Source organism: Microplitis mediator, chromosome 6, assembly GCF_029852145.1.
Source record: "Microplitis mediator isolate UGA2020A chromosome 6, iyMicMedi2.1, whole genome shotgun sequence".
Taxonomy (NCBI): domain Eukaryota; kingdom Metazoa; phylum Arthropoda; class Insecta; order Hymenoptera; family Braconidae; genus Microplitis; species Microplitis mediator.
This window is the reverse complement of record NC_079974.1, coordinates 21,640,180-21,668,066: the sequence shown is the minus strand read 5'-3', so window position 1 is coordinate 21,668,066 and position 27,887 is coordinate 21,640,180. Positions and strand designations below refer to the sequence as shown.

Sequence of the window (27,887 nt, the reverse complement as noted above, 5' to 3'; positions counted from 1 at the left end):
CCCTTTTTAGTACAGAACTAGCTGTTGTGTAGAGTGCATCGTGGAAAAATATTTAAAATCAGTCTACAATGGCATATGCTTTGATTTTAATTCCATCGGAAAAAAATAATGAAATAATCGTTGAAACGAAGGACATTTTGAGTTTTGAAAAATATAGTTTTTTAACAAGAAATAAAATTTATTACATCATGAGGAAAAAAAAAAAGTGAAATGTGTAATCCTTAAAGTAGAAGGTAAATGGATATTTTATATTTATGTATAAATATTATTTTTTTATTTTCTCAATCATTGTTATGTTATTTGCTAAATTAATCTTTCAAAAAATTATAAATAATTTTTTGTTTATCTTAAATAAGAGGAACACGTTCTTAACATCATGATAAATTTGAATTTATGACTTTAGAATTTAAAAAAAAATAACAAGCTTATAATTTAAGTTTAAATGCAAAAATAAAAAATTCTCTCTCTCTCTCTCTTGAAAATTTTGGCTTTTAAAATACATTAAAACAAAGAGTTGAACAAATATGAACTCGTTGAAAGAAAAAATTTTAATTATGTGCGTTAATCTTTACTCGCATGTTAAACAAATTGTATATTATCACATTTAAAAGATATTACAGGTTCTTATTAATTACAATAATTTTAGATGTAAAGGAAAATTTGAATAATGGAAGCCGTATTCGGACACCAAAAGTGAATCCATCGTCAATGGATACGAGTGAAGAGGAACCAGAAGATTCATTGACGATGTTAGCGAGAAAAAAAAGAATGGTAATGTAATTTTAAATTTCAAAATATCTCTGGTTGATCAATAAATGACTTAAAAAATGCTAACGAAATTTAATAATAAATAGTTTAAGAGACAATTGGAAGCCAATGTCCAACAAGAAATGGTCAATGATATAATTATGGCTCATCAAATGACACGTCAGGAAAAAAATAAGGTAAATTTATAATTAATAAGTACAGTTTTATTGTTATGATTAATAGTGATATTTAATTTTTTTATTTTGTAATTACCAAAGGTTTCTGAGAATTTGAGCTTGTCAAATAGTGGCGATGAAATTGAATCAGGAGCATCAAAAGATAACAATATTCCAATGAGCGACGGAGCAATGGAACCTCTTGCATCACCAAATTTTGAGTCAACCGAGAAAGAGGTACGTCTGAAATTTTTCATTATGATTTTTTCGATATTTTAATGTCATTAGTTTTAAAGAATATGGAATACAATTCTATAAAGCTTTGTGAAATTTTTCTGTCTATATAGCTGTGACACCTTACATATAATGTGTCAAAAACTTTTTATAATGTTTAAAAAATTATAAATCCATTAACTTTTAAAAAATATTATAGAAATTTCTCGAGTATGATAGTATAATTTTTTAAAAAGTAAGCAAATTTTAGAAAATAAGAATTGAAGAGTTAAAAAAAAATTTGAAACTACAGAGAAGTAAATGAAAGCAGACGAAATATTTAAAAAAAAATAGGACGTTACTTGGCAAGGCTCAACGCGCAAAAAATTACAATGTTCAACGTGTAAATTACATTACTTCAATTATCATGGCATTGATTAAATAATGCCAATAGTTAATTTAAAAATTATTAATAATTGAACCTTTTAGCAGAACTATTTGTGGTAATTTTTATTTTATACCATAATTAAAAAATTATTTTGTTTGAACGATAGAACATTTTTTAAATGAATAATAATTTTTCTTTTTCTTTTTCAATTTTATAGTCACGTTTATTTTTGATGAATATAATCTAATAGGAATAAAATAAGTTCATTTATGCAACCTCAATTGTGACACAAACTCATTTAATGTTTCGTTTTCATTTTTTGTTTTTTTTTTTTTAAAGCACTGTGTTATAAATTTCTGAACTTAAAAAGATAAATTAATGTTTGATGTATATGATGGTGTAAATTCAAATTTATTTATTTATATATAATTTTAGGTAATTACGCTTGTATTAGAAACGGAGAATCAACGGCCAAAAACACCAGCTATTCGAGAAGAAGTGGTAATTTTTTTTTTTTTTTCATACTTGGTAATTCTTGAACATAATAATAATTTCACTCGCTCTATATATATATATATATATATATATAATATATATAAATATATATTAGACTGTGTCAAATAAAAAAATTGGGTACCAAGTTAAGCCTACCAACTAAATTAAATAACGCGCACTCGCTTAAATAAAATTTCCTATTTAAAAAACATAAGAAAAAAATTTTTTTTTTCGCTTCAAAATTCCATAACTCGTTCACGGATCAATAAATTAAAACGACCATAATATATGTTTGTAGAGAGTTAAATGCTCTACAAAAAAGGTCTAATGTAATTTTTTAAAAATTATAGTCATTCAAAAGTTATAGAAGCTTAAATTCAACTATCTGATCGCAAAATATCATAGGACTTTTTTTTTATAATTTTTTTTTTTTTGCAATCAAAATACGTTATTTAGTTATTTTTTTATCTCACAGTTAAAAAGTTACAGGTTTTACAAATTAATGTTTAATGTATATGATGGTGTAAATAATATAAATTAATTTTTTTATATATAATTTTAGGTCATTACGCCTGTATTAGAAATAGAAAATCAACAGCCAAAAACACCAGCTATACGAGAAGATGAGGTAATTTTTAAACATAATAATTTCTCTCTCTCTCTCGCTCTATATAAATATATATATATATAAATTTAAATTGCAAAACAATTAATGAAAGCTCATTTTTTACATTGGTGTCAATATAAATTTATTAATTTACCTATAATTGTAGGCCATTGAATCAACATCAGGAACCCAACGGAAATTTCCACCAGCAGTTACTATTAAAGACAGTCGGGTAATTTTTTTTTCCGTTTTTTTTTCATTAGTTTTCTGAAGATTTCTCTGCATCTCATTTTAAATACATTGAAAACAATATTGTTTTTGTTGTTTCTTCATTAACTAGCAGGATTTCTTTTTTTTTTTTTTTCATTATTTTCGTTTTAATAGGGCTCATAAAACAAAAGTTACGGAGCTCTATTAACGACTTCACAAAAATTCGAATTTTTTCTCTAAGTTTCAACATCTATAATTTTTTTTCTATCAATTTTAAACGTATGATACAAGCGATCTTTTTTCGTAAAGAATTTAATTTCCTAGAAGATTTCAGAATTAAAAAATTAGAAAACAATAAATTTTCACATAGTTATTTACAAAATAGAAAAAAAAAAACTTTTTAATGTATTTTAAGTGGGGAAGAGAAATTGGGCCAGCTCCATTTTTAATATACAGAGATAAAAGTTTATGAGGATTTTTTTGTTTTATTAAAATAACTTTTGCGATGTATTTCATCTAAAACAAAAAAAATTTTTTCTGTTGTCTATGTACATACACAGTCAAATGTACATACTGTAAAGTTGATGCTAATAGCGATATATAGCGTAAAATATATTTTTTATGTGGTAAGTCACTCTTTTTTTCTATATTTTGTAGGCAGTCGAACCTGATGGACAAAGCTGTAATTTAAATACACTTTTAAAACAGAATACGCTACTCATGGCACAAATTAAAAAATTAAAAATGCAAAACCAACAACTACAAATTGGAATAGCTCATAATCAACAACAGCAACAAGAGCAACCACCGCAACAACAACAAGCACAACAACAACAACCACAACAACAACAACATCATCAACAGCAGCAGCCGCAACAACAACCACAACAACAGCAGCAACAACAACAACGACAACAACAACTTCACTACCTAAATTACCCACCGGCAGTACCGTTACAAAATGTAAACCCCGTAAGAATTTTTCCTGATGGCAGGTTCCATGTAGGTGACGATTTGTATATTTTCAGTTCTGCATATGAAAATGCCACAAATGCAAACAACCCCTCTAAATTTATAACCACAATGGCATATGCAGTCTGGGGGTATGAAAATTTAGCAACAAAAACCGTACGCATGCAAGCCAATACAAAACCTGACAAATCTGAGCTAACTCCTCGGAAAAAAGAATTAATTACGCAACATTTTAAAAAGTACCTTAAAGAAAAAAATTTTCATGAACAAAAAATATTTTACGAGTTAAAAAACGTAAATACATATTTTGGTAGGGCCATTACGGGAGCAGAAAAAAAAATTAAAAATAGGCAAGCCGGAAATAATTAATCACTATCGTTATCATCATTATTAACATTACTTGTATTATCATTATTATTACTATTACTAATATCATTTTTTTTGGCTTGATTAACTGGCAAACATCCGATTTTTTTCAAAAAGTTCTACTTATTTATTTGGTGATATTTCATGAACCCATCACTCAAATCCTCAGGCTTTAAATTTACTTTTGATGCAGAGAAAAATATTTTTTTTTTAATTTTGTATTCTTTGAAATTGTAATTAAAAATTTTTGGCTTTTGTTCATTAATATAGTTGATAATTTTTATTATTAATTTTATTTATCTGATTTTTTATAAAAATTTTGTGGACAAATATGGTATAAAAAATTTTTAATAGAAATGTAATAAATAAAATTCAATTATAAAAATTGTCAAAGATATAAGTAGACAACAATATTAACAAAAACATAAAATTTTCAATTACAATGTGAAAAAATAAAAAAATATAAAATTTATAAATAAATATTTTTCTCTATATCAAAAATGAATTAATGGTTTAAAGATATGAGTAATGGACTCACGAAATATCACCAAATAAATAAGAAAAAAATTCTAAAAGACATTAGATGCTTGCCACTTAATTAAACAACAAAAATTTTAACCGATCAAAAGAAATACATATTTATATACATTGAATAATTTATTAAAAATTATTATTACTATTATTATTATTATTAATATTATTGTTTTGTCATTATTATAATAATTATTTTTTTACGATTAAAATGATAAATAAAAAAATATTATCAAATGTTTCCTAATATTCCTAAAAATAAAAATATTTTCATTAAAATAAACCATTATGTTAGCACCAATTTTTCTTTCAAATGAAATTCTTAAAAATTTTACCCAAAAAATTATGAAAAAGTTTTAATAAGTTTTTTTTATTTTCTATTAAAAATTTTTAAAAACTCTGAAAAAGTTTTACTTAACATTTCCGCATCTCCATCCAAAATTTTTAATTTCTCTGAAAAAGTTTTATACAAGTGGCCCAATTTTAGCAACGAATAGGTATTTTTTATAATGTTTAAAAATTTTTCAGACTTTTTCATACTTATTCATTATTTTTTCGACAAAAAAATTCTTTTGTAATATTTTTTCATATTTTTATAAGACTTTTTCATCGTTTTTTCAGAGAAATATTTCCACAAGGGAAATATTTAAATAAAAAACTTTTTTATAAAAAAAAATCTGTGCTTCAGTTTATTTATAGATATTTTATTAATTAATACGCGGCTTGAGTCAATGCAATGGAATACCGAGAGAATATAATTCTTCGTCAGTCATTGATGTCAAGTTTGGATAATAATGGAAAACAGCTTCCCAACAATTGTCTGTGAGTTTAGGAATCCTGAGCCAAGTTGAGTGCAGAATAGAAATACAAAATCCCTAAATTAATTATCATCATTAATTACTCAAACATCAATAGCTTTGACAATTAACAATTACATATAAATTTAATAATTACTTGTTCCATATCATAATCGAAAATATATCCGCCAAATGTGAATAATTTTACAGCAGGAGAAACTGTCATTGAATTATTTTCAACAAAGTGAGGTAAGACTACCCGGGTCAAAAATAAAACTTGATTTAGACTTGGTTTACCAAGTCGAAATTGGAAGCCGTTTATCACAAGACAAACTCGAGTTTTTTTTACGAAGATATGTTTTCGCCTTGGTTTAGATTTAACTGGCTTACTTAGTCACGATTTAAGACGAAAAAGTTGAAATCAAGTCGAAATTGACTTGGTTTAGACTTATTCGACTTAAATCTTAAGACGAAAAAGTCAAGATCCAGTCGAAATTGACTTGGTTTAGACTTATTCGACTTGAAATATAAGGTGGTAAAGTCTAAATCAAGTCGAAAATGACTTGATTTAGACTTATTCGACTTAAATTATAAGACAAAAAAGTCAAAACTAAGGTGAAATAATTTTTGTATATAAAGGCGGAAGTAAGGCGAATAAATGACTTTTTTTTTACTTAGTTCAGCAAGTCAAAAGTAAGGTGAATGACTATCATGCTCGAAGTAAAGACGAATAAGTTCAAACTAAGATCAAAAAACACGAATAAGTTGAAATAAGTTGAAACTAAGATGAAAAAAGTTCAAAAAGTTGAAAAAAATTAAATTTAAGTCGAAAAAGTCGAGATCTTATCGAAAAATCGTCGGCAAATCGATCACTTCAAAAGAAAATAAGGCGAAGCGAGCCTGAATCAAGTTTTATTTTTGGACCGGGTACCAAATCTCTCGAGACACGTCCATTTTGAACTTGTGAGATTCAATTTACAGACATCATTGAAGGCATTATCGTCATAGCCTCCTGAGTACCGAAAATGAAATCATTATCATCTGGTAAATTACGTTCATTTCTCATTAATCTCCATTGCTGTCTTAGTAAATCGAACACCCAGATACCTCGAAATTCAGGTTTTGTTGAAAAGAGTGAAAGAACATTTGGGGGATCTTGATTATTCATAACAGTCGAATCTTTACCATTGTAAATATATACATTTTTGTCATCACATCGAATTTTTGATATAATTCTTCCTTTAGGTTGTGCATCACTAGTTGGAAAGTGTTTAGTGAACACATGCTGCTTAAATGCGAATATTTTCATAGTAATTATTAAACTTTTTTATGAATTTTTAGGATAATAAATGAAATTAAAATCTTCACCCAATTTTTATTGATAAATTAAAATCTTATTTGTAGAAAATTATTTTATTTTTTAGTGTATTACTTCAAAGGTTAACTTGTTTATAAACATGAGAACGCTTATGATTATCACGACAGCAGCAACCTCAGTAAAATTAGTCCGCCGATAAGCAGGACAATAAATTTTCAAGAGCATTCTCAGACAGTGCCCTCCCCGCTACTATTTTTTAAAAATATCCAATGAAAATTGATAATGTATTTACTGATAATAAAACTCTTTATATTCCCTACTGGATGCTATTTCTTCCTTAAGGGGGATAGCCACTGTGAAATTTCAAAAAAAAAAAAAAATTGTGTTTTTTTTTTATAAAATCAAAGTTTATATATTCAAATATAGGGGTAGGGGGGGGGGGCAGGTTGCGTAACAATTCACCCTACGACAAAATACCCGCGACAAAATACCCGCGACAAAACACCCGCAAACCAAAATACCCGCGACAAAATACCCGACGACAAAATACCCGATGCCAAAATGCCAAAACTATAGATACGTTTACTAATAACGAAAAATATTTCAATTATTCAAAAATTAAAATTTTTTTTTTCACGAAAAAATAAAATACTGATTACAATTATTATTATTTAGTTCAAATTTTGTGTGTGTGCAATTATATCAATGTACCCATACATAAAAGGGTGTGAAGCATAGCGCCCTTTTTTCACGATTTTTGTGTGTGTGCAATTAAAAGAATATACCCACACATAAAAAAATTTCAAAAAATGCATGGAAAAAAAAATAAAGAGATTTTTTTAATTTCAATTGATTTTCAGGATGAATTATCTTGGTCAAAAAGCGTCACACCGTGTGGCGGGTGTTTTTAATTGCGGGTGTTTTGTCGAGGGTGTTTTGGTTTGCGGGTATTTTGTCGTCGGGTGATTTGTCGTCGGGTATTTTGGTATCGGGTATTTTGTCGTCGGGTATTTTGTCGCGGGTATTCTGTCGCGGGTGATTTGTCTTCGGGTATTTAGACGTGCCACCGGGGGGGCAAAACGGGATAGGCCGGCAAAATGGGATACCCTCAAAATTTCGCCAAAATTTTTTTTTCTCGAAAAACTTTCGAAAATGGTCAAAAATGACATCTAGTATCATTTTACACTATTAAAAGCTAAAAAAAAACATTTTTATATTTTTTGCGAAAAGTATAATATTGGCGCCAATTTCAAATTTTGAAAAGAAATAACAAGGAAAAACTTCTTAAAAAATATGTTGAGAGTAAATTTTATCACTTACATCAATTTAGAAAGACATTATTACATCAATTTTATTCACTCGAAAAAAAAAAAAATTTTACTTTTTTTTGGGGTATCCCATTTTGCCCGCAGAAAATAAAAATTTTTTTTCTAATGGCAGTCTAAAATTCGTTATATTTATTTTAAATAGAATCAAAATGAAGCCAATTTACGATATTTATGTCGCTAAAAACTAAATTTTTCGTTAAGTATCTCGTTTTGCCCCCCCCTTCCCCTATGTATCTAAAGTTTTATATGAAAATTCCGAATATTTTTCGAGTTATAGTCATTTTTGTGACAGCGCATCAACTGACCGTTGCATCGACTAAAAACTTTAAACGTTAAAAAGAAATTTTCGGGGCCCGACGAAACCCCGATGGTAAAGAAAAAAAAATTTGTTCTCAAATTTTTTTTGCGGGGTCCGTCGATCCCCGGTAGTTCGTATCGCTCTAGAACATCACTTATATGTCAAAGTTCTGAAAAGTATGACGATCACAAAAAAATTTTTTTTTGGAGAATTTATGAAAGGGTCCGTCATGCCTCGGTCTCCCCTATATCTTCAAACACGTGTTAGCATGATATTGATATATTTTGAATGACAGATTATATATAAAGAGAAGCAAGTGTGCGTGTCATTGGCGATTAGTTGAAACGCCAACATTTCAAGTCACGTAACCTAAGGATGAGTGAAATTCCGCGGGCAACTATCTGACATTCGAAGCAGTCTATGGAGAGTTTGGTTGGATCGAGAGCATCGGGCAAGTAAAGGACTTTGTAGTAGAATTCGCCTCCTTCACTCCAATTATCACACCAATCGACATTTCCTCGATAAATCGATAAGACTCTTCATCTATACTCATCTCGTCTCATTTCATCTCATCTCCCATCTCCCCTACTCTAGTATAACTCTAGTTGTTCATAGTTTCTCCTTACTTTCCTGTATTATGTCTTATCATTCATAGAGTGGCTTATTCAAAATTAAATGACATTAATTACAGACGTTATCTATACCTTCTTTATTGATTATTTTTAATTGCTTTATTTCTTTGTCTATTTTTATTTGAATTTACTTCTGCTCGTGGCAAAAGATAAAAGAGATTCTCTCTATTAGGAAATCGGTATTCGAGGATAAATTCATAGACTGTAAATCTCAACTTTGTCAAGTGATTTAATTTAAAATGTCTAAACGTTTTATTTCCATTTTAAATACATTTCAGTCACGTTTTAAAAGCTTACAGCTCTTTAAAAAGTACCTACAATGTTTTTCAATTCGGGTGAAACCTTAAAGTGATTTTAAATAAATCATTTGTAAGACACTTTGACTAACAGCATTTTTTTACATGCTAATATTTTTGCTGTTGTAGATAGAACATTGTGTTTTTTTTTCTTTTATTAATTCAAGTTTTTCATCAAAAAGAAAATCTGAAAAACGGTTGACGCTGCGGGAAAACCCCGAAATTTTTATAGAATTTCTTAAATGGCGATTCTGACCACAATTCAGGCGGCTGTTGAAGGTTGGGAGGCCTCTAGGGTATCAAACAAGTCTTCTGGAAAAACTCTAACACATAAAAGTGATGGAAAAAAATTTTTTCTTCAAGTACTGAGCCCTGGGTCTAGATTTTTTATGGGATTTCTTAGATGACGTCATCAGGAAGAATGCTACCACACAGAAATAAAGGAAAAAAATTTCTCTAGGATTCAGAGAAGTCTTCTGGAATTACGCTAGCACATATAAGTAAAGGAAAAAAAATTTTTCTTGAAGTACTGAGCCCTGGGTCTAGATTTTCTATGGGATTTCTTAGATGACGTCATCTGGAAGAATACTACCACACAGAAATAAAGGAAAAAAATTTCTCTAGGGTCAGAGAAGTCTTCTGGAATTACGCTAGCACATAAAAGTAAAGGAAAAAAATTTTTTCTTGAAGTACTGAGCCCTGGGTCTAGATTTTCTATGGGATTTCTTAGATGACGTCATCTGGAAGAATACTAACACACAGAAATAAAGGAAAAAAATTTCTCTAGGATTCAGAGGTCTTCTGGAATTACGCTAGCACATAAAAGTAAAGGAAAAAAATTTTTTCTTTAAGTACTGAGCCCTGGGTCTAGATTTTCTATCGAATTTCTATAAGATTTCTTAGGCGGCGATTCTGACCAAAATTTTTCAAAATAAAACTATTCAGATTTTCACCAAAAAATTTATTATGATCATTTATTAAAAATCATAAGATTGTATTTTTGGTCCGGCTCAAAATGGCCTATCCAAATTTTTTTTAATTTCCATCCCCTACTTTTAGTAAAAAAAAAATTTTTCTTTTAATTTCCCCATTTATCACCTTGTCTAAAGATTCGACTTTACTAAACCCTTTTGTAATTTATTTTCAATTAAAAAATTTAATTTACAAAATAATTAAATTGATAGTATTTTTCTCAGATGTTCGTGCTGACATAAAAAGTCTAATCAATTTTATTACTGAAAAAGAGAAAATAATAATAGTAATAATAACAATCTGTAAAAAATGTTGGAGTAAAAGATTCGAAGATGATTCACAAAGAAACGAGAGCAAGGACATTACCTAGTACTGCGGGAATGCCTTGAAGTAATGCACGATTGAGATAAGACGTAGGAAATGATACGATAGATATTGAAAAGAAAAAAAAAAGTATTAAAAGCAACAAAAAAATAAAACTGAATATGGTTGACAAGGAATAGAGTGCGGGAAGTAACTCGAATAATTCGAAGAATAAAAAATTTTCATATCTCTTTTACTATATAATAAAGATAAGAAAGAGTGCTGGTCTTTTCAATGCTCGGAGCAATTAATTAAAAATATAAAGTGGAATAGGAAAAAAGGTTAACGCAATCACACGGGTATTTAGGTCACTCTTAAGTGAAGATTGTAGCGGTTGGTATTTCGGTGATCTGAAGCTATTCAAGGGGTGGCCGGAATGGGCGGTTGGGAATTTATTGTTTCGCGTGCGACCGAGATACGTCCGTAGGTGTAAATCAATCGAAGGCGACTTAATTTAAGGCACAGCACTGCACCAACCAATTAGCCTTTTTTTTTTTTTAAATGACAATTTAAACAAAATTTTGTTACCAGCAAAAAAAATCGGTTATTTTTACAAGTGACATTTGTTTTTAATTTTCAAAAAGTCGCAATTGTGAATTTAAATGACTTTTTTATTAGAATGGATGTTGATTTTTTAAATTTACAAAATTTTGAATTTTAAAAATTGGCGGGAAAAAAAAAATATTTAAATTAATTTAAAAATGATAAAAATAACTCACCTTCTTCATGAAGGACATAACGTTTGTCGGCAACATTTTGAATTTTGAAATAAAGTCCCACTTATTTTTCTAAACTGTCGGCACACAATTAAATTTAGAGTAAAGCCAGAGATATTAAATTTTCTTGTAGTTTGAGGTGAGTTAAATGCCGGTTGGCGGTTCAAAGAAAAAAATCTCAAGACGTGTCAATAATAAGCGGCCACCAGGACGACGCTCTGACGTCCTGTTGATGCCCGAAGACGGTCATAAATGCCGGCGGGCTACCTCACTGCTTCTATTCAACAATTTATCCTCTCAGACAGCTTACTATTTTTTTATCCTTCTTCTGGCTCCTTTTTTTTCACTTTTTATCTTCTAGTTTCCTCTGTGACCTAACGACAGTGCCCTAATGTCGTACTTTGGTGATTTTCCCTCTTACGATTTTGACTCACGTCTGGCTTTCCTAAATGTGACCTTCCGAACATCAGGATCCTCATAAGCATTACTTCCGTGTATTACGTGATATTTTAACTTTCTCCTTTTTTCTTCCTTTCCTTCCTTGTTTATTTTCTTCTCACATCAAATCTATCAACATAAAAAAAAAAATTATTATTTTCTCTCAAAATAAAATTTTTATTATAAAAAATTAAACCAATAAAATTTCATTTGTCTCACTAATTATTTATTTATTTTTTTTTTTCATTTCAAATCTAATGAATTTTTTTTCCAACATTATTTTATATCAACGTCATAGAAAAAAATATAATCAATAGAAATAAAACGAGTATTTTTTTTTTTATTCAATATTTTTTTTTTAGCTCTCAAATAAATTACGAAACGATAATTTTTTTTTTTCCAATTTCTGTATACTTGACATGAGGAAATGTCATATCGGAATATTCAGATGACATTTTGAACGCAAAATCGCACTACGCTGCACTACACTATACTATACTACTAGATTTCGTAGTAATATATCTACTATACATGAATGAGAGAAGACCAAACCGACAGATAGAATTACGTGAGGACAATTCATTTGCATACTTTACATGATATTACCATATATAAATAAATGTTAATTTACAATTGGATTGTTACGAGCATAGGTAACATGATTGTTTGGAAATGTTAACAATCGAACTGTAGAAAGTACATCGTACTGTGCATAAATATATTATATAAACAATCAACAGTGTTACCAAACCATTTAGATTCTCACTCAAGTGAACAGACGCGTTAACTTTCCTCATTATTATCCCGTTTATCTCTTGTTTTACTTTTCCTTTCGTTATTATCATTATAATTATTATTATTATACTAGTGCGCATAGTTTTAGTTGCGCGCGAAAATAAGTTCGAATGTCGTTTTCAAAATTATGGAATCGGCGGAAACATTCGTACACTTCTTAAAAATTTTTGAACTATTTGAAGTATTTCGGCAAATTTTAAACGGAGCGCGAAATATTTAGAATACAAAAATATGTAATTTAAGTTTGGAAAAATTTAAGTTTTCATTTTTTTGGGCCAATGCAGGAAATTTGAAGATCTTGAGAACTGTATAAATTTTGAAATCTTAAAATATTCCCAAAAATACGAGAACAGTAGATAATTTTTCGGAATATTATAGAAAATTTCGTAGATTTTTTCAAAAAATGTCAACGCTTTGAAATAATACTGTCAAGTATTTTTGAAAATATTCTGGGAACTACAGGATAAAAAATTGATTCCTCTGAGGAAAATTTCAATTTTCAAAAATATGAAGATTTACGTCCTACAAAAAATAAGAATCATAGAGTAGGTCAAAATACTGATTATAATAATGATTATTGTTATTATTTACGGAAGAGCGCATATGTGACTTATATAATCGAGATTAAGTGAAACGAACAAGCATGTAGATCTCTTGGCAGTTATAACAAATTGAACAACGTTCGCACTAGTGGCAGAAATAAATTTTCAGCATTATATATATATATAGAAGGCAAATTAAGGATCCACGTAGTTTCCTGGGAATTTGTGCTCGTTATTCTTGGCTTACCATTAATTACAATCTGATTACGTAGCCAAGTTAACCTTAGGAACCCACCAAAAGTGACCGCGCTTTTAATGCGACTTAATTAGTGTAATTATTTACGGTTTATTATTTATTAATTTCAAGTGATAAATGGATGTTTAGGTGGTTATTAAGATGTTATGTGGGATTTCGGGGATGAAAATTGTCGAGTGTGATTGATGAATACCGAAATGTTGGGGTAAAATATATTGGGTGTGTCGAAGGATTTTAGGGACAACTGACTTTTGGTTTTAATGGGTTGGGTTTGATTTTTTTGTTACACGCTTCAGGTTTTGAGGTATTGGGAGAATGAACTGACGGATGGTGGCAAATAATTTGAAATGCGAAAATTTTGAGTTTAATTTTAAAAGTAAATTATTAATGCGAGTATTTTATTTTGTTTCCGGTGTAGGGAGTTGGATAAATATAAACATTTGGAATTGAGTAAGATCAAATATTGAGTTAGTAAAAGAAGTAATTAGCAAATGAATATGTACATTTGAAAATAAGTGTACGTGTCTCTGCGAGTGTAGGACGATGACGTAATAGTCGTAGTTAGAAGATATAAATTAATGCTAACAAACATTTGTCATGCGGCAAAGAGATTCACTTTAACCCACGTGAAAATTAATTTTAATTATAAATATTGTTCTCAATAATAACTCACTCGAATATTACGTTAAATAATGAAATTCAAAAACCACTGCAATAGAATCTGTTTCAAGTTAAATTAATATTTCGATGCGAATTCTATTTTATATATAGATTATATGGTAATGGTACCGAAATCGGGTCCACACATTTTTCCAAAGTTCCAAGTGCTCACACATCTAAGATCTATAATTAAACTTTTTCCACGTGTTCTACCACACGGCGGATTAAATTTTCTGTATGTATTTATGTCTATAACACAAGATATCTATCCGAACCTTGTAACTAAAGTGAGCAAAATTGATCAAAAATGACAAAAATCATGTTGATTTTCCAAAATAAATTTAATAAATTTCTAATAAATACTAATAATTAATTTTATTAATACCGTAAGATGGACGGTGGCGATAGAAAGGTCTAACTAAGAGTTAAAATATTTTTTGAGCTCTTGTATAGTGGAAAATTGACATATTTCTGTTATTTCAATACACTAACGGTGTACAACAGCTCACCTAGCACTTTGTTGCAAGTAGTTTGGACGGTATCCGCCTTCCTTTGCTAGTATAGTGTCTGACTGAAGCTCGCAACACAGTTTTACGCCGGCCCGTACTAGTAAGAGATGTAGTCTAAGGCATGAGTGCGTTAACATAGCCTTACTGACGAGTCCGTTAACGTACTTAGGACGAAACTACAGAAATTATGGCAAATAGGCATATATCTTAAGTTTTGGTGATTGACTTAAGAGTCAATACATAGAACATAAGAAAAATATGTCAAATGGTGCAGTGTAGCACGGAACTGAAAAATTCAAACAAAAATCTTTGGAATCAAGCTAATTTTATACCTTTGGTATACACGTACAAATTATTTATGCTTAAATAACATCTAAATAAGCAAGTATATCTTTAATCCGCCGACAAATGCCAGAGAAGGGAACAAGTCCCTTGGCAATTCGAATATTTTTGGATTTATGCTTGATAAAAATAGGGTGGCCCCCACTTGTAAATATTTACCGATTATATATATTAACAATTAATCAATATTGTTTTCCAAAACAAAAAAAAACCATTTCAATAATTATCATCCCATTGATTTATATTTTCTGCTGTATAAAACTGACCAGGCTGCTTGACAAACAAACAGTTGAATAAAAAATATTAAATAAACCAAGTACATTTTTATCAAAGTATAGTCAAAAAAAAAAATAGGAAGCGAATAATATACTCTTCTATTAAATGTTTCTCTGACATTTCATTTTCCATCAATAACATCCATACATTCTTCGGCTCCAATTAATTTTTCATCAATACGCCGAATTATAAACCATAAAAAAAAATGAACAATCTATTTGCTATAAAAAATAAATCTATCTCCAGTTAATCAAGCGATTCTATCAATAATAAAAAATACCTTGAATTTGTATTGAACAAAATAATAAACTACCCCAAGAGCAAATAAAAAAAATACAGCATACAAACTATGATACACAATTTATTACGAAGAGCACATAATATCCTAAAGGAAAACTATAATGAGATGGTCAAGAGTACAAGAAGCGAAAAAATGAAACCAGCAAGCAAAGTAAATATAAATTGAAATCGATAACCTCCCTCGTCATTTTTTCTCATGTTGACAGAAGCTCATTCTCTCAAATGCCCATGTGCTTCTACGAATTTTATTTTTATCATTTTCTTGCTATTCCTTACCCTCTTTTTAAGAGGGTAACGCAAACATACCAACATACACGACTCGCGTCATCCTCATAACCTCTTACAAATCGCACACGGCTTGTTCCAAATTATCGATTCTAATATCAACACGGCACCCTATTTGCTCATTCAAAAATAACTTGAAAACGCAATATTTCGTGTCTACACACAATCATTCGTATACATCTCGACATTGGCTTTAACGAGAACTTTGACCTTACATACACCAAATTTATTTCTATTTAATTATCACGTCAGTTTTTAATTTTCACTGCCTGTCAAATATTTGTTTAATTATTAAATACTCATTAGTTTTAATAATTTATTATATTGACAAATTTATTTATTATTCATTTATACCCTATTAGAGAAAATGACCCCACAAATAAATTATTTTTAATGATAATAAATTAATTTATTTATTTGAAATAAATGTAGCCAGATTGTTTTGACAAATACTCCAAGTTCGTACGTATATATACATATAAACCCACATATTTGTATATATATATATATATGTATATATTATATATAGATTTGATACATCTCTATGTAACATGGGATTGGATGTGTCGAGGTCATGTGGCGCGACGACGGCCGCTCGGTCTCGCAGCTTGACTACTTGTTGCGGCTGATCAGATACACACTCGCTCTCCTTCGAGTCGCTCACTAAACAAAGAGATCCTTTACTTCTATTACATTACTACCACATTTACATCACCCCAGACTACAGACTCCCCGGAGTTTAACTAAAAACTACATTAGTAAACGACCACTGAGGTCACTTACCAGACGGGGTCAATATAAAAAATTATCTGATAAATTTAAACTTGCAAGCTCTTATTATTTTTTTTTTATTGAAAAAAACGAGTAATGGGAGTTATTTTTATAAATAATTTAAGGGGGATAGCCACTGTGAAATTTAAAAAAAAATTTTTTTTTTTTTTTATTAAATCAAAGTGTATATGTACAAAAATATGTATCTAGAGTTTTATATGAAAATTCGGAATATTTTTCAAGTTATAGTCATTTTTGTGACAGCGCGTCAACTGACCGTTGCATCGACTAAAAAATTCAAACGCCTTTTTCTCGAAACTACTTTTTTTGAACTGGTGGCATCTGTAATTTGCATAAATATCAACCGATTTGCAACTTTTTTTTTCGCCGTAATCGTCTATTCAGTAGCTAAAGTTGCACCTACAGGATTTTGAAAATTTTGATTTTTAAGATTTTTTAGGGCTGTTTGAATCCAAAAAAAATGAGAAAAAATAACGAATAAATTTTTAATATGTCGCCATTTTTTTTCAAATTCAAATTTTCAAAATCTCCTACGTGGAACGATAACCACATGCATACAGATTACAACGCCGTTTGGTTTTTTTGTTTCTGATAATCCGTTTTTGAGTTAGAGATGACACCGTGGTGGGGGAAATTTTTTTGTTGCTCCACAAAAATGCTTATAACTTTGTAACAACATGATATTTTTTAATGAAAATTTAGGAGAATTATCTTCAATGTATACTTTAGAAAACAAAAAAAACCCGATCCCCAAATTCCTTTATTATTCCAGTCAAAAAAATTCCTGAAAATCACCTTTTTTTTCGATCCTCACAGTGGCTATCCCCCTTAATGGCGAATAAGAGAACATTTAATTAATTTTTTCCCGACTTTTTTAAGCTCAATATTATCTGACTTGAAGCGTAAAAAAAAGTTTTAAGTTCTGATACTGAAATATATATTTTTATAGATCAATTTCCAGTTGCCTTAAAATATATATTGTATCTGCATATTAAATTTCAAAAGTGAATTGAGGAAGAAATAAAATATTTAATAGCTCGATCAAAGAGGAATCAGTTCTTCGTATAATTTTTCTTTTATCTGACTCATTAAATTTGTACAGTTGAAATTAGATCTGAGGAATTTTAAAAAAATTGAAATATTTATTTATCATAATTTTAATTAAATTTTGAATTGAAAGACTCGGAGCGTAAAATAAAATTAAATTAAAGACCACGTCTGATTAGTCAGCCAAAGATGAAATGTAAAATTTCATCAAAGAAAAAAATTAAATTTAAATTTCATTTTTATAATTCAGTGACGTATTTCACTTTCTCTCCAATTCAATTCTTACTTCTGTGATATACTCAGTTGCCTTTACGTTGGAAAAAAGCACTAACTGTAACTTCCATTAATACCAACTACTGCATCATTTACACTCTGCAGACAGATATATATATATATATTTTTATCTCTTAGAAATACTAAGACTCTGAGTCAAGTGAAGACGGAATAAATTTAACATTATTCGTAATTATTGCTGAATAAATAGAAGCTACGAGAAACGTAAAAGAGAAAAGTGAAACGTAAAAGACTGATAAGTAAGTAAGCGAGTAAGTAGGGAAGGAAGGAAGTTAAAAACGTGAGCATGAAAATAAACAGGAAGGTTGTAAAATAATGTTGCGGTCAAACAAAAATATAAAATTAAATTAAGTTGACGTAAACTGCAGCGAACCGGAATTACTTCCCACGCGAGAACAACCCCTAGGAAATGGCCTTGTGAGCTCACGTGCCCAATGGGGTAGTTACTAAGCTTCTTATGGTCAACCGACGTGTACTTTCTGCTATATAATTGTGAAAATTATCAAACAATAGGATTTTTATTTTTACACTTATAATAATGTTGTCTTAATTATTTTAAAGGCTCTTACTGTCTCACTATTGTTTTTTTTTTAATAGAAATATTAATAAATATAATTGGAGTAGTATGGGTTTAAAAATGAGTTAAAATCTGATTAAAATCCGTAAAAAAAAATTTCTAGTGGCGGGAACATTTGAAAAAATTATAAAACCGACTGAGGTATTCTAGGACATGGCAAACATGCAAGGAACTGTCAAGATTAGTAGAAAGCCTTTGGAAAAATGAACAGTCAGGAAAAGTTTAAAAAATTCTATAAATTTTAAAAATTGAAAAAAAAGTCTACCGTATGGTGATTAATTTAATGATGATCCTGAAGTTACCAGATAATTAAAAATTTTTGAATTTTTTCTTCAACAATTTAATTTAAAAAAAAAAAAAAACTAAAAATATGCACAGGTAGAAAATTTAGAAAACTGTAGGTGCAATTTTTTAAATATTTTTTTTTGTGAAATTTATCGTTTTTAGAAAAATTCAAAAACTATCAGATGTCCGCTGACTTCAGTATCATACAGTCAGGAAAATTTTTTAAAATTCTATAAATTTAAAAATTGTAAAAAAAAGTCTACCTTATGGTGATTAATTTAATGATGATTCTGAAGTTAGCAGACAATTAAAAATTTTTGAATTTTTTTTTCAACAATTTGATTTAAAAAAAAAATAAAATTAAAAATATGGTAGAAAATTTTAAAAACTGTAGGTGCAATTTTTTAAATATTTTTTTTTGTGAAATTTATCGTTTTTAGAAAAATTCAAAAACTATTAGACGTCCGCTGACTTCAGTATCATACAGTCAGGAAAATTTTAAAAAATTCTATAAATTTAAAAAATATAAAAATTGTAAAAAAAAGTCTACCTTATGGTGATTAATTTAATGAAGAATTATTTTAAAAAATTTTTATTCTAACCCATTTTGTGTCCCTTCCTCTCACAATAACAATAATGATAATAATCCAGTATAGCGAAACAGACATTCGCTATTTTGTAAATTTAATAGAAGCATTAATAATAATATTAATATTCCATGATAACTGTTTAGTTGGTTCGCATTAACTAGGTCTCATTAACAAATCGACGATTAGATTAATCTCGTAGTTATCACATAAATTACTTACGTAATAAACCCTAGAATATTAATGATGATTGTATCAAAAATTCAAAATACTTTTCATAAAATGAATTTAAAATTTTTAAATCACAGCATCCAAGTATTTTTTTACGATTAAATTTTCACGAATGATTTTCTGATACTCGATATTTTTATTTCTCACCAAGGAAAAGTTAACACTAATGCCGTTGCACAATGTATAGCATTGAGAGACTAGACGTTTCCAGAAGAGAAAATAAGAGAAGAGAAGAAATGGAAAGATAGAGAGGAAACGAAGAAAGCTATATGTAGTGAGTAAAGGGAAATGGCTGCCACCTGTAGCTATTGATCGGTAGTGTAAGCTAGCTCACATTTCTCTCTGACCCTTCGCCATCTTCTACCCAATACACTATTTTTACTAATCTTTAAAAAAAGTATCAATAGAAATAAAAAGACTGCAGTAAAAAAAGAAATAAAATTAATTTACTGTTTTTTTTTTTTTCTAATTTAATAGAAAATTTTATTTTAATCAATTTTATATAGTTATTTTCTTTAATTAAAGTAATAAAACATGTATCACTTTTTTTTCGAATCGTAATCATTTGCTAATTGCGTGTGACGTGACACTGTAATTGACGTCAGAACAAACTTCTATAAATGTAATTAAAACACGTAGTACTCAAGTTAATTGTATTTCGAAACTAAAAAAATATTTTTTTTTAATTACAACAATATATACTTATATATATATATACTTTATTTATTGAAAGTAAATTAAAAACAATTTTTATTGGATAAGTTATCGAATCGAATTAAAAACTCTTGCGGAAAATATTTTCATATATATTTTGTACGATATAGAGTTTGTATTTGTCGATAAAGAGCTCGAGGCATTTTCATAAGTTTTTATAAGCTCATATAGCTCACGATGTATATTAAAGGCCATTGACCTCTGAATAAATATATAAGTATGAAAAAAATTAATTTATAGATTAAAAAGTAAATGCACATATATTAAATATATGAAAAAAGGGGACAGTACGATTCTAATGTTGACGGTGAATATTAATATGATTAATTACTTATTTGTCATATTTTTGCCGGGGATATTTAGTCCTGTAACCCATTAACCTCTGACTGAATTTATGAAAAGTATAAAAAATACTAATCTATGAAATAAAAAATAAAGTTTTGCAAAAAGTAATATGGATTTAAAAGAGAATGCAAGACACCTGAGATCGGAAAAAATAGCTTACGTGAATATTACGGGTAAACTTTTGCGTACTTTGTTCATTTTCTCAACGTATCTATAGACGTTTTTACTAAGTATTCCCCTGTCTACTATTTTTCACTTTTATTTATACTATAAACATATTTTCTTCGGTTACTTTGTTGCAACGACTGTTTTATGGGATACTAACGTATTTTATTACTCAACTTGGAGTATTTATCAATTTAAATAGTAATACATTAATTTATACTTTAATCGAATTATTTTCACCGTTTTATCACTCAATTATTACTCAATTAAGTTTTATATTCATTACGAGTGTTGATACTATTTAAAAAAATTGTAAAATAATTATTTGTACGTAAAAAAGAGATGCAGTTTAAAAAAGTGAGTCGAGTAAAAAATTGTCGTGTCGAAATGAAACAAAATTTATTTTCAAATTTTTACTTTGAAATTCTCTTCATTAAATTTAAATTAAAAATTTTATGGAACAATTCTCATACACCGAAATTACGAAAAAAAAATTATACACTGAAAAAAAAGGGGTAATACTCATCTTAACTAGTAATTATTCCCATCATTACATTTTAACGATTCTCATTCTTTTATGTTAACTTTTCCTATCGGAGATGGTAAACATTCTTATCTGCGATGATAATCATTACTATGTTAGAAGGCAAAATTAAAATTTTTTCAGACATAAGGAATATTACGATCTAGATGGTAACTATTACTATCGGCAATAGTAATTATTACTATACGAGCAACGAATATTCACCTGAAGATCAGAGTTTTTCGCGCGACGAAAATGCTGAGGTGACTTAAGAGGTAGCTGGGGGTGGCTGCAATTTTCGGCTGACATACTAGCACCTGTGCGAAAAATTTTAAAAATCTAGTTCCAATAAATATTCTACTTTTCATTTTATTTTCATATTTTCGTTCCGCGAAAAACGTTCCGATCTTCAGGTACATCAACGAATCGTTAACATAAAAGCGTGATAATGATTATCACATACAGATGGTAATCACCCTCTATTACAAGATGGTGATCGTTAAGATTTTTTTTTCGTGCGTATAAATTCGCAATTTAAAATTTTGCCGCATACTACACTGTAAAAATTTTGAGTGAACGCGGATTAAATCCGGAGTGAATGCGGACCGGATGACTGTTTATTTACTTAATCCCCTCGGAGTGAAATTTACTCCCCAAAGATAAAAATCTATATCCGGATATATATTTTTTTCGTATGGGTCCAATGGGGAGTATTTTAATAACAAAACTCCGGATCAGAGTGAATGCGGATTTAAATAAAATTCAAATCACCACACGGAAAAAAATAAACTTTAAAAATTACTATTTGAAATTATAACCCGGGACCCGGTTGTCAATATGGGGAATTTTAACATTCAAATAGTAAATTTTATAATACGTGTCGTCTATTTTCTAAGTATCAGTTACGATTTTTAAAGTTCAAATAGTAATTTTTCTTGCATAGACAATAAATTTTCATACTTATCCTGTAATTATTCACGTTTTAAAAATAAATGAAAAAATTACTATTTAGAATGATGCTATTTACTGATCACTTTATCATTATATTACTTGTCATTATCAATTTATACAGTTCATTTTTTTCCGTGCAATGAAATAAAAAAACTCCCTATTTACTTCGTATGCGAAGCGATTTTTTGGAAAAATTCCGGGACTCCAAGCGTCGGAGTAATTACGGATTTTACTTTAATCCGTAATTACTTCGAATTCACTCCTGATTTTTTACAGTGTAATTAAAAAAAAAATTATCTGAATAATTTTTAACATTAAAATAAGTTAAAAAATAAAATTGTCATAAAAAAAAAGCCATTCTAATATCTATTAATAAATATTTAATAAAAATAATTTACTAATGAAAATATTAGTCTCTTGTATAATAATTAAAGCCATTAAATCTATAATTCAATTAAAAAGCACTCAATTGCTTGATACAAACTCTACTAAGCTAAAAAAAAATAACAATGATAATATAAATTAATAAATAAAACAATTATCGGAAATTTATGATACACAATTATGTTAAATATCAACGAAACTGACAACAGGAAATAAATTAAATAGAGTGAAATAATTTAAGGAGCCCAGGTTATAAATACTATAAATAAAATATCATTAAATTTTCATAATTATCATTATATTAAAAATGTTAACTTTCCGTTTGGTAAAACGAGCAAGTAAATTACGAGTCAATTTTTTTTCTAATAGAAAAGTATAAAAAATATCAAAACAATGGCCGAGTAAAAAATTAGTTTAACCGTCGAGTATAAAAAAAAAGTTTATAACGACAAAACAATGAGAAATAATAGTTAGTAAATGAGAAGTACGCGTATACAGGGTAAGTTATTGTATATATAATAAATATATGTATACATATAATGAGAGAGAAAACGAGAGAAAATAACTAACACACTGGCCCACATGAACGTTACGTAAAGTAGGTCAACAGGTGACCCTGTCACGGAATAAACCGACTCAGAGCTTAGTAATATAGGTACAGACCACTTACTCACGCGCATCGAAGGTAACCGCGCGCGAAACGCCCGAGAGACATGCTCATGAGAAATAAATAAGGATGAGAAATAAAGAGGACCGAGGATGGAGTAAACTCACGAAAAAGTGAAATCTCTTGAAAAGTACCCTTGTCACTGAAAGCTTAAACACTCGACGGGTATATTCTGAATGCGACGACATTCAAATACCGATTTTCTTATGGTCATTAAGCCTTTTTTATTTTCACGTATTCTGTCGACTGAATTTTCTACGACTGTTGAATAGATAAAATTCCTTTACTTGTGTATGCGTTGAGCGTGGAAATTCTGAGAGCTTAGAAAATAAGACCGATATAACTTTTTAACTTTTTGCCCGTGACATTTTTCGTGCTGATGGATTTTATTGTATGAACGTATTATCTTTATTAAACATTTTCTCCCTATTTTTCTTTCCTGTAGGTACAAGATGTCATTTACGCCCTTTCTCTGCCCCATTTGTTTTCCCTTCTTTCGTGAAATTGCTTTACAATTTTTTCGCTCCTCTAAACACCTTACTCTTAATAAAATATATATTTATATATTCCAGAGATGTTTATGGAGAAAATTTTATAGCTCAACAAAATCTACGCGTGCTATTATTTTTCAATACGATATTTGCTGTTTTTATTATTTATTTATTTAGGGGAGGGTGGGGTGGAATGGGGACACGGAAAAAAATTCAGGTTTGAATTTTAAATCCGCTATTGACTGTTATCTTAAAAAATAAGACAAATTTTCCATTTTTCATTTTCGGGCCGAACGAATTAACTTTCAAAAAAAAATTTATTTTTTCTTGTCAATCGAATTCAAAAAAAAATTTGTTTACATCTCAATCGAAGTTCCAAAATTCACTAGTACAAAAATTTCAAAGTGACTACAAAAAAAAATTGTTTTCTGCTGCTTAAACTTGAAATTATTTTTAAATTCAAAATTAAAAAAAAAAATTTTTGAAATGTCAGCATATTAATTATTGACGAAAAAAAAAATATATAATTTTTGCAAAAAACTTTTTTTGCTGAAAATAAAAATGGAAAGGTCACGGATAACAAAAAATACCGAATCTGAAAAAAAATTGAGTAAGCCAAACAAAAAGTCTATTATATTTCAATTCATATCTATTTTTTTCCTTTCAACGCTATAAAAAAAAGGTAAAAAAAGTAAAACATGGTCAAGCTTCTTTTGTACGACAGATTGAAAAAAAAAAAAATGACTAAAAGATTTTCCTTTGAGTCTTACCATCATTTTTTTATTTCATTATTATTATTATTATTATTAGTAATTTTTTTTTTTCAACACTCCGGCTATTGAGTTGGTTGTACTAAAGTTACCCTTTTGTCGGAAAAAACGTGACACTCTTCAATCAGTCCAAAAAAACGTGTAATTAATTGTATGCTTTGTTAAAAAAAACTCGTAGACTATTTTTTTTTTGACCTAACAAAGACTGGGTCGGCTCGAGGCGCAACAGTTTTCACAGGGAAAAATACCCCGATCAAGTGAGAAGTAATTTCCCTACCTACGTTTATTTCCTCACTTTGCCATTTTTTTTTTTTACTATATAATTATTATCATTATGTCTACCACTCTATCCTTCTTTAAAATAATAATAAAGTTAATTAAATTCACTATCTCACTAAGCACTGACTGAAAAATTGAAAAAAAATTTATGAAAAAATAAGATTTATAAATTCAACAAACCAACCTGTTACGTCGTCCTTTAGACAAAAAAATTTCACAAAAAATAAAAAAAAAATTAATGTTTGTAAAGAAGGAAAAATTAAAAAAATACACAAGTACTAAAAATTGAAAAAATAGTTTATTAAAAAAAAAAAAATAAAAACACAACCGTGGTGAGTCACTAAATAGCGGCAAAAATGATTTTATCAAGTAAAGATATTAACAAAGGAATATATCAAGGAACCGATATCATCGGGCAGACTGCCCGGCTTGCACTGCCCGGGTCTCCTGTTTCTCCCACCTCATTTGGTACGACCTGCCGAGCGAGAGGGCGCTTTAAACCCCCTGAAGCGTTTCCCTTTCACCCCATTGCCACCCACCCCGACCACTACTACTACCACCATAGAAGCTTTTCCCTCCCACTAAACTAAAACTTTCCCGGCTGCACCCGCATAAAAGCTTCCCCCTTGAACACCGCGAGCTTTTCCTCCTGCTTACCCCCCGAGCTTGATGACTCCCACTACCAAAAAAGCTCAATGTGTAAATGGAGGGGCGTTTCCCATCGCGCAGGACTAGTATACTGAAAATAAATAAGTTGCTTGCTTGCTCTAGAGTAGACGGATAGAAAAACGTCAAGGCAGGCTGCAGAGTGGCATCCTCGGAGGCGTAGGACTATACCAGAACCCGAAGAAGAGGTCGAGGGCGCCCACATTTTATATCATTTTTTTTTATTTTTATTTTTATATATATTATGTTGTTTACCTTCTTTTCATCAACGTTTTTCCAAGTTCGACCGTGAAAGCTCGCGGTTTATTTATTTTTTGTTTTTCGGTTACAAGTAAATGGTTTTTTTTTATATAAAAGCTTGTAGGCTTTTCAAATCATTTTTACATTCATTTTAAAGTAAAAAATTCTAAACGTCAAATTAATTATTTTTTTTTTCTACTCATTTAATTAATTAATAATTAATGAACGTTCGGTATTTTAGTTACATAAGATGTCATATATATGTAATTAATCATTACTGATAAATAATTAAGGCGCGTCTATATAAAATTATTAATTAAAAAAATGTGTGTAATTATTGAGAAAAAAAATATATATGTATGTATATATAAGTGATTAAGTAGTTTATTCTGTACGAAAATAATTAAATTGAGTTTGAAATTAAATGAGTTTTATAATTTATCTTTTTGAGTAGATATCGAAAAATAAATAACGCTATTTATATGAATGTCGTAATGTATAAATATCTCGATGGAAAATATGTATGGAACGTTGTAATAAATATACTAATAAATAATATTTGTCAATGATATCGGTCTGATGACTTGGCTGGTATATATTTATGATAAATGGCATGTTCGTGATAGAAAAATACCCATTAAAAAATCTAAAGGTGCAAAAACCGTTTTATCGATAATTATTATTACTAGAGTATCAAATATTTTATTTTTTAAATTTGTTTTAAGAATCGCGCCAAATAAACTAATTTTTTGAAAATTACTGTTATTATTATTTTAAATTGATAATAAATAAAATTGAATATTAGTGAAGATAACTCGTAAACTTTAAAGTTTATGGAAAAATTTATAAAAATCATTTTTGTAGGAAATTAAATTTGCTGTAAATGTTTTCTCATATATTTTTATCGTACGTTGCATCGTTTAGCTCGAGTTTTATTTTTAAGTACTCGGAAAATAATTTTTTCATCTTTACAATAAAATTATAATTTTAGTGTCGATTTTAAAAATATATGACAGCAATTTTTTGAAGGGAAAATTTACTTTGACATGAAAAAGAATTGAAAATTAATTTTTTATTTTCTAAAAATAAATATATATTTTAATAATTTTATTGTCTGATAATTTTGATCAAAAATGGAATTTTAAATGAGTGTAAGTTATTATAAATCATTTATGGTAATAAAATATTTTTTTATTGATCCATTAGTCTACACAAATAGATTAGTGGCACTATTATTATTCAATGAATTTAAATCCGAGTTATACAAATTAATATTAATTAACATTTATATTATTAAAAAATGACAAATATTGACTCTTGCAACCGACTATTATTCATAACTCGACACCACATACTGAAAATTCGAAAAATAAAACATCATTATCTCAATTAAATTTCCAAACAATCCCAAATTATCGACTCGATTTTCTACGAAATTTAAAATTTGATTTTTTCCTTAAAAAATCTTATGATTCATCATCTGGAGAATTAAATTCTTTACCGCGGTGTTGGCAGTTAATTAGCACATGGAATAAATTTACGCGGTACTACAAGTGTTTTATGTAATTTAAATGTTCTCCGGTTCAAGTCCAGCGACTAGCGATAAAAAAAAATTCTAATTTAAATTTTTTGAAAATTATTCGATTGAAGCAAAACTTGTACACGGAAAGAAAATTATGGCAGCGGTTCCCATAATTTTGTGAAATTTTTTCCTATACCATCATAGGAATTACGACCATAAATTATGGGAGCGGTTCCTATAATTATAGGAATGTTTCCCATAATTATAGGAATAGTTCCTATAATTATGGGAATGATACCCATAACACTATAGGAATGGTTCCTATAATTTATAGAAATACTTTCTATAATATTATGGGAATCATTCCTATAATTTATGGGAATGGTTCCTATAATTTATAGGAACTATTCCTATAATAGTATGGGAACTATTCCCATAATATTATGGGAATGATTCCCATAATGCAATTGGAATGGTTCCCATACCATTATGGGAACCATTCCCATATCATTATGGGAACCATTCCTAT

At 28.7% G+C, this 27,887-nt stretch overlaps 2 protein-coding genes across 4 annotated transcripts in view; one reads left to right on the top strand and one right to left on the bottom strand.

Annotated features, from left to right (window-relative positions):
* Positions 1-25,355, bottom strand: part of LOC130669312 (regulating synaptic membrane exocytosis protein 1) — a 126,300-nt gene extending 100,945 nt beyond the window's left edge. For all 3 annotated transcript variants that reach the window (XR_008990155.1, XM_057472114.1, XM_057472115.1), the window contains exons 1-2: positions 25,115-25,355; positions 11,429-11,992 (exon numbers count right to left, since the gene is read on the bottom strand). Coding sequence is in view for 2 of the 3 variants with exons in the window: in XM_057472114.1 (XP_057328097.1) it covers positions 11,429-11,464 (36 nt within the window). In the remaining variant the exon portion in view is untranslated. The remainder of the gene's footprint in view (positions 1-11,428; positions 11,993-25,114) is intronic.
* Positions 39-4,801, top strand: LOC130669313 (alpha-protein kinase 1-like). Its single transcript, XM_057472116.1, has 8 exons — positions 39-233; positions 647-771; positions 855-944; positions 1,026-1,160; positions 1,960-2,025; positions 2,582-2,647; positions 2,793-2,858; positions 3,494-4,801. The coding sequence occupies exons 2-8, from the start codon at positions 709-711 to the stop codon at positions 4,175-4,177; spliced, it is 1,170 nt and encodes a 389-aa protein (XP_057328099.1). The 5' UTR covers positions 39-233; positions 647-708; the 3' UTR covers positions 4,178-4,801.
* Positions 25,356-27,887: the final 2,532 nt, after the last annotated feature.

Coding starts and splice junctions, on each gene's coding strand:
- LOC130669313 (XM_057472116.1), top strand. CDS start 709: ATGGATACGAGTGAAGAGGAACCAGAAGATTCATTGACGATGTTAGCG. Junction 945..1,025: donor CACGTCAGGAAAAAAATAAG/GTAAATTTATAA, acceptor TAATTACCAAAG/GTTTCTGAGAATTTGAGCTT. Junction 1,161..1,959: donor TTGAGTCAACCGAGAAAGAG/GTACGTCTGAAA, acceptor ATATAATTTTAG/GTAATTACGCTTGTATTAGA.